This window comes from Salpingoeca rosetta (genome assembly GCF_000188695.1).
Source record: "Salpingoeca rosetta unplaced genomic scaffold supercont1.14, whole genome shotgun sequence".
In the NCBI taxonomy this organism is placed as follows: Eukaryota; class Choanoflagellata; order Craspedida; family Salpingoecidae; genus Salpingoeca; species Salpingoeca rosetta.
In genome coordinates this window covers 1,343,661-1,351,544 of record NW_004754920.1, presented here as the reverse complement: position 1 = coordinate 1,351,544, position 7,884 = coordinate 1,343,661, and the positions used below count along the sequence as shown (strand labels likewise).

Sequence of the window (7,884 nt, the reverse complement as noted above, 5' to 3'; positions counted from 1 at the left end):
ACACACACACACACACACACACACATGTGTGTGTGTGTGTGTGTGTGTGTGTGTGTGTGCGTGTGTGTGTGTGTGCGTGTGTGCGTGTGTGCGTGAGAGCATGGGGAGGATGAGCAAGCTACATATGAGCAAGCTATATATGAGCAAACGACATAGATCCATCCAATGGTGGGGAGGCATTTCAGGTGACCGTCTCCTCCTCTTCAACTGACGGTGTTCGTGTGTCGCTGTCGTTGACAGCTGGGTAGTCGCTTCCGCTCAATGCGCCCTGAATATGCACACACACACACACATGGAGACGTGAACCAGACACAAATACAAAAGTCAAATACACACACATTCACACACACGCACACACACACACGCACACACACACGCACTCACTCACACACACACACACACACTCACACACACCTTGATCAATGCGTCGAGTGTGTGTGCCAGCAGCGGGGTGTGTTCGCAGATGCTGAATTGCGTCTCCTCCTCGTTGGCCGCAGTGGGCTGCGCTGCCAACCTGCCAGCCAATGCGCGCGCGCGTGTGTGTGTGTGCAGGTGTGTGCAGGTGTGTGCGCACGTGTGTGTGCATGCGTGTGCATGTGCGAAGATGAGTATGAACGGCAATCCAGACGATGAATATGAAGAGCAGCAAAGGTGCAATTGCTAACCCCCCCCCAAATCCCAGTCCCCGTTGCGACGTGATGTGCACGCGAGCGACTGACTTGAAGATGTCGTGTGATGTGCGGCCATCGGAGGCGCGGCCGGCGTACGGGAGCAGCAGTCGTGGCAGCTGCACCCATGTCAACACACATGCGTACCACAACACGGGTCAATGCAAAACAATGAGCAGCGCATGCAGACCAGCACGCACAGACAGAGAGCGAGAGAGACAGAGACAGAGACAGAGGCAGAGACAGACAGACACACACATACACGCACGCACGTCTGTTGAGCCCATCTCACCCGGCGTTGCCGCTCTGTGCATCGCCCCTCAAACAGCAAATCCGTCACTTCGTCCATGGGCAGCTTGTCCTTCTCGTATCGCAGCACAAACAGCAGCACAAGCCTGTCACGTGACACATTAGTGGTTGAATGAGTGTGTCGCGTGGGTAAGGCGCGTGAGAGAACGCGTGCGTATGCATATGTACATGTGTGTGTGTGTGTGTGTGTGTGTGTGTGTGTGTGTGTGTGTGTGTGTGTGTGTGTGTGTGTGTGTGTGTGTGTGTGTGTGTGTGTGTGAGTGCGTGCGTGAGAGCCCATCACGTGCTCACCTCAACTTCTCTGATTTCCGGAACCGGCGGTCGTCCATAATCGCGCGCAGCGCCTGTGCACATGTGTACGCGCGTTCGTGTGTTCATGTGTCAGACAAAGGCGAGGGGCTGCATGTAGGCGGCAATGCCGCGGGTAAACGGAAATATGCGCACACCACATATCCAAAAGCGATGTGACCTGCACACACACAAACATACGTGTACAAACGACAGCGAGCAACCTTGAGAGCAGCCGCCTTGCGTCTGTTTGAGAGCATGTCGAGCTGTGCGTGGAAGATGCTGTCTTCGTCGGAATCGTGGAGGTGATATTCGTTGATGACCCGTCGCAGCTCCCCGGCCAACTTGAAGTGCTGATGGTCCGAGATGGAGGGGGGGGGGAGATGGTTGTGATGGGGGACAGGGTGGTGAGGAGGTGGCAAGCGACATGTATATGTGTGTGTGCATGTGCATGTGCATGTGTGTGTGTGTGTGTGTGTGTGTGCGGCTGTGTGTGTGTGTGTGTGTGTGTGTGTATGTGTGTGTGTGTGCATGTGTTCTCACCAGTGCGGCGACGTCACGTTGGGCCTTCAGCTTCGGCAGCTCGTTCACCAGCCCCTGATACCCAACACCAGCAGCACAGATGCAGCGGATTATATTGTGTAGGGGGTATTCGTGGTGCGTGAAGTTCTGTTGCAATGGCGCGGGGTTGAAGGCATGACACGCATGTCCGCACACACACACACACACATACACACACACCGCCATATCTTGAAGGCTGAGAGTCTTGATGCGATCATTGAGCTGCTGGTATTCATCGACAATCTTTGCAAACCGCTTGGCTGAGTCAAATAGCTGCACTCACACACACACACACACACACACACACACACACACACACACACACACACACACACACGTATTCACGCCACACAATCACACAAACGCATTCACGCATGTTGCATACAGTGTGTGAGGGGTGCGTTGTTGTGTTGAATAGAGGGGCGTGCAGCCAAGATGAGCAGTGGAAGCAACACGCATCACACCCATGCGTCATGCACGCAGCAGGCGTACCTGTGCGAAGAAGCTGTTGTGGCAGCCGCGGAGGAGGTGATCGTGTGCTGGAGAGAAGTTTGGCTCGTCAAGCTGCTTGTCCTTGAGACGGGAGCGGTCCACTTGATTCTTGACGAGCCCAAAGAAGTCGTGCACCATCGCACCGTACGTCCACTGACAGTGCCATATGGAGCCATTGCGGTGATGATACGATTGCGAAGATGGCGGCATTGGTCATAAGGACGGGCGTGCAAGGTGTCATGCAAGCCATGGCGGCGTAAGAAATAGTGCAACAAGTCAGGGCCAGCTCAACGCGAACAACGACAACAACTGCGAAGAACAACGACAACAACTGCGAACACCCATTAGCCATCACCACCACCGCTGTGACTCACGGGCAGGAGGAGCGGGGTGATTGGGTCTGCGCGCCTGTCGACAATGAGGACAACGGATTGCTGGTCCGGACGTCCACCACCACCGAGAATTGCACTCAACCGCTGAGCCACGGCCTCACACGCACTGGACCCGCCCTGGTACCTGCAGCACAGAGGCGATGTCAAGATGGCGGAGGGGGGACGGGTGCGTGTGTGTGTAAGAGGGCGTGTGTTCGAATGTGTAAGATAATGCATGCACACACACACACACACTCACACGCACACACACTCACACGCATACGTATACACACAAACACTCGCACGCATACGTACACGTCACGATTGCGTCACCTGATGACTGGGTTGAGCTTGAGGGACTGCACGACGCTGTAGAGCCCCGATGTCATCGACTGCATGGCACTGCCCTTGATCTGCACACACACGCACACACACACACATGTGGTGGATGCAGTGAGGACACGCATGCACGTACACACGTACACACGAACACACGTACACTCACGTGCACCCACACATGTGTTCCATGGCTGCACGAACCACTGCAAACGCCCAGCCATATCAGAGACACACAGCGAGCGTGCACAGTCAGGTACCATGTGTCGGGAGCTGAGGCAGCCCAGGGTGTTGGTGGTGAAGAGGTGCGAGTCGTGCGGCCAAAAGTCAATGTACAGCTCTTCAACCTGGCACGCGGACAGAGGGGCGTCACAAAAGTAAGTGCGTGCACCGTAGGTATTGTTGTCGCACCTGCACAAAGACAACACACACACACACACACACACACACACACACACACACACACACACACACACACACATAAATACAACACACACAGAGCCGCATACACACGTGTGCGCTCGCGTACCTCGTTGACAAGATTGTGTGCATCGGCCATGGCGAGGTCCTTCAGCTGATCCTCCGTGACAACATTGGAGAAGACTGCGTGAAACAGCAGCAGTGGATTGGGGCAGGTCGCAGTTAGAGGTCAAACAAGCAAAACAAAGACAAAGTTTCAACGGCAAAGAGGGTGAATACGGGTGTGGATGTTCACTCGTGCGATAGGGGAATGATAGAGACACATGGTAACGACGTACAGATGTTGTATTCGCGGTACTTTGGATCTGACAGCTCTGCGCGCAAGAAGTCCAAGTTTTCCTGTGCATGGATGAGGGTTGGAGGATCTATTAACAATAGCGACAATGCACAAAATTCAGTCCAGCCCACAAAGCAGCCACACCTGACACAAGTGTGCACCCTTGTCCTTGGCACACGTGGCACACGACACCTACACACATAAAGACAAACGCACACACACACATGACCAACACACACACACACACACACACACACACACACACACACACACACACGCACGCACGCACGCACCTGCGTTGGTCGAAGGATCATGATGCACGCGACCTCTGGCATCAGCTCTCGTTGTGAGGAGACTCGATCCAACTGGAACACCTGCCAAACCCGAGCATCACGCCAACAATCGATATCAACAACCAAGGTTGTTAGTCAGCACGCAGCAAACGCAGTGAGAGCACAGACCGAGTGCACCAAGCACACACACACACACACACACACACACACACATGCTCTGCAGGTTTGAACTGGACACGATTCCCCACTCGCAAGTCCCCCTTTGCGATGGATTACACACCTCCATCTCTTGCAGGGGCTGCCGCTTCCACCCCATGCTCATGCACACTGTATCAAACTGAGCAAGAGAGCACCAGCGTGAGGGGCAGAGGAAGGACTGGCTGCGGAGTTGCCACTGTGCTGGAGCGTGTGCAATGACATTGCCATTGCACGACTCACCACAAACATGCACGCACACAAGCTACGCACGCCACACATACTGCAACCACAGCACGCAGCACACAGTACGTAGTGGTTCCCAACCCCTCCCCCCGCCTTTTTCAGCGCTTACCATGGCATCGTCGAGCACAACGCCCTTGAGGCCTTTGACCTTGCGGCAGGCGTAGAACACAGCCGACTTGACGGCTCGCACCACATCCATATTGGCGCCGAAATGTGTGTGAAAATACAGCAAATCGCCAGCAACTACAACAACACTGAAGTCAGTCGTGAGGAGCGTTGTTTTGGTTGTGTGTGTGTGTGTGTGTGTGTGTGTGACGTGTTGAACCTTGCCACAACAATTTGGGTGATGTGAGATACGACGAACACACACACACACATCACCGCCCTTTTCAAAGTGGAGTGGCGTTTTACTCTCCTTGTTCCACAAAAGCCTTATGCGACACCAACCGCAAGCAAAACAACCAACTTACGGAACAACAAACAAAGCTAACACACGCACACACATACGACACCAAATTACACAACAAGCACACTCTTCTTCTTCCCTATGTTTCTTCGAAGACAACACCACAACGTCGTTAACATCACAGAGGCGCTCTTGCCGACACACAGAAAGGAGCTGCTGCTGACATACACACACACATACCCAACACACACTGCAACCAAAACACCCTGCAACAAAAACACCTACAACACACACCACCACCACCAACATCCAAGCACGTGCAACGATGAGGGCGGCGACTGCTGCTCCCTTCACCCGCATGCGCCCGCCTCCCGTGGTGCACCCGGATGTGTGCGCTTATCGGCGAGCGGGCATACCGATGTGTGTGCGCTTATCGGCGAGCGGGCATACCGCGGCCGCGGCCGGCAGGCATCATGCCTGGGTGGCCGCCGCCCTGCGCCTGGGCTCCGGCCTGCACAGCAAACACATTCACGGCACGTGGTGTGAGGTGACGTGAGGTGAGGTGAGAAATGGTGCCGGTGGGCGCCAGAAGAAGGCCGTTGGGTTGTGGGGGAGCAAAAGGGAGGGGGGGCGAGAGGAAGGCGTGACAAACGTGTGAGAACACAAGACAAAAACACAGCCAAACAACGCATACGCAGACGCAAAACCCGCACCACGTCCGACGTCGGTGCCTTGACCGTCTCGTCCACAGAGAGAACCATGCACGCGGCCTCAGAGGCAGCAGTGAGAGCGTTGATCTGCACGCAAGCAATCACACGCACAAACGAACACATGCATGTGTTAGCACAGCAGCGCATGACAGGCAACGAGCAATAAAGCCGAGCAATAAAGCACATGACATCCGAACACCGGTGGCACAACATGCGCTGGGCGTCGCGTGTGTTTACAACCGCCTTCACACCCACCACGCACACACCGCACACACCCACCACGGACACGCAACAACGCAATGAATGCGGTGGTGGTGCTCACCTTGACGATGGCTGGCTCCCAGACGGCGGCAGCAAAGTTGTCCGAGGCATCCTCCTTGTGCACATCAACACCGTACCAGCAGGGGCCTGAGCACGTGCCACATGAGGTGAGAGGGACGGACGGGGGAGGGGAAGAGGAAGAGGAATCGCGGGTTAGAGGCATTTGTTGGTTGGGCGGGTTGTCAAATGCGGGCGGCATTCGTTTTCCGGCAGACACAAACACACACACACATATGCACGCACACATGCACGCAAACAGCGTGGCGCACCTGCGGCGTGCTCGCGACGAAGCTTGTTGAGGATGTCCGTTGCGTCAAAGCCAGCGTTCTCGCACAGCTGTGGGAACAAGCGTTGGCCGTGACAGTGGGTGCATTCGTTCAGAGATAACTACAAACAAAAACAACACAAGACAAGTCCAACGCACACACACACACACACACACACACACACACACACAACAGCAACACAGCACATAACGGCACAGCCTGCCACCACGGCATGGAAAGTGGGCCGCACCTGGCGTGGGATGACCTCGAGGGCCTGGGAGAAGGCGGCAATGAGGAGCTGCTGCTTGCCGGGAATGGTGCGGGCATGGTCGCGCAGACGCTTGCTCAGCGCCATCTAAGAAAACACACACACACACACACACAAAAGCAAATTGGTGAGATCACGCTCGAGTGAGGTTGACACGGAGTCACACGCAACAACCGTCGTTCCCAACACCCAATTCACACGCACCCTTCACACGTACGCTTCATCTGCATCTGCTGCCCCTCGACACAACGCATAGCAACACAGCAACACAGCAACACACCTCGATAGCGCCGCCGCCCGCGACGACGGTGTCGTTCTTCATGGCGCGACGCACAATCATGATGGCGTCGTGCAGGGACCGCTCCGTCTCCTCAATAAACTGGGGCCAGCAACACACACACACACACACACACACACACACACACACACACACACACAAATACAGGGCGGGGTTAGGCAACACGCGTGACGACACGCAGGCAGCAGCGCACAGGGCAGTCAATGGGCAACAGGGGCGGATGGCTGACTTGGGCACCATCACAGAGCCGTTGACACACATGCACCAGGACACACACACACACACACACGCACATGACGCGCATACACACGCACATGACGCGTATCACATGCGCACCTGCTCAGCGCCACCACGAAGGATGATGGTGCAGGTCTTTGCCTTGGGGCAGCCTGTGAAGAAGTTGTAGCGCTCGCCGCCAACCTGGCGCTCCTTAAAGTGCTCGCAGCGGCCAAGCACGTCGTCCGTGAGGTTGTTCACAGACGTCTGGATGGACCCGCCTGTACACAGCAAACAAGACAGCGAGGGTTGGGAGGGGGGAAGAGATGCAGAGAACCACAATTAGTCTTGTTCTGGAAGGGGGGGGGGTGGAGGAGATTGGAAACATCGATGGGTCATGCCACCCGTCAAACCATCACCAGAAACACAACACCAAACTGGCTCTACTTCACCACCACCACAAACACGACCATGGCCATGGCTACCATCACCACTACCACCACTACCACCACCACCACCGTCACCACCACCACCACCAGCAGCAAACGGCCAAACGCACCGCAGGCCTTGCGGGTGCGCTGCATGTCGTCGTCTGGGACGCGGCCGGCGCAGAAGATGTCGCGGTCAGCAAACCACTGGGTGGCCACGTCGCCAATGGGCAGCTTGCTCAGCACAACCTTGGCCCCCGTGGCGTAGATCTTGTCAAGCTTCTCGTACAGAATCTCCCACTCCGCATCCACAACAGCCTGGTACTCCTTCACGTTCTCAATGCGAACCTCCGCATTCTCCTTCTCCTGCTCGCCAGAGTGTTTGTATGCGTGAGTATGTGTGAGTATGATGTGTGTGTGTGTGTGTGCATTTGAGTGTGAGCAACGACGATTTG

General features: G+C 55.6%; 2 protein-coding genes across 2 annotated transcripts in view; both read right to left on the bottom strand.

Moving 5' to 3' along the window:
* Nucleotides 1-181: 181 nt before the first annotated feature.
* PTSG_06394 (uncharacterized protein) lies at nt 182-4,715 on the bottom strand (the record flags this gene model as incomplete). The annotated part of the gene is made up of 17 exons (XM_004993226.1): nt 182-268; nt 415-514; nt 720-787; nt 961-1,063; nt 1,269-1,321; nt 1,490-1,618; nt 1,809-1,862; nt 2,007-2,099; nt 2,319-2,471; nt 2,693-2,834; nt 3,023-3,102; nt 3,286-3,372; nt 3,555-3,628; nt 3,784-3,844; nt 4,076-4,156; nt 4,356-4,412; nt 4,626-4,715. 17 exons carry the CDS (start codon nt 4,713-4,715, stop codon nt 182-184), a joined length of 1,512 nt encoding a protein of 503 aa, XP_004993283.1.
* A 637-nt stretch (nt 4,716-5,352) lies between these two features.
* The window catches only part of PTSG_06393 (chaperonin subunit 1), a gene marked incomplete at both ends in the record, with an annotated part of 5,477 nt that continues 2,945 nt past the window's right edge, over nt 5,353-7,884 (bottom strand). The window contains 8 exons of the mRNA XM_004993225.1: nt 5,353-5,433; nt 5,636-5,719; nt 5,955-6,040; nt 6,223-6,289; nt 6,470-6,574; nt 6,768-6,866; nt 7,122-7,282; nt 7,561-7,795. Of these exons, the coding sequence (XP_004993282.1) occupies nt 5,353-5,433; nt 5,636-5,719; nt 5,955-6,040; nt 6,223-6,289; nt 6,470-6,574; nt 6,768-6,866; nt 7,122-7,282; nt 7,561-7,795 (918 nt within the window). The remainder of the gene's footprint in view (nt 5,434-5,635; nt 5,720-5,954; nt 6,041-6,222; nt 6,290-6,469; nt 6,575-6,767; nt 6,867-7,121; nt 7,283-7,560; nt 7,796-7,884) is intronic.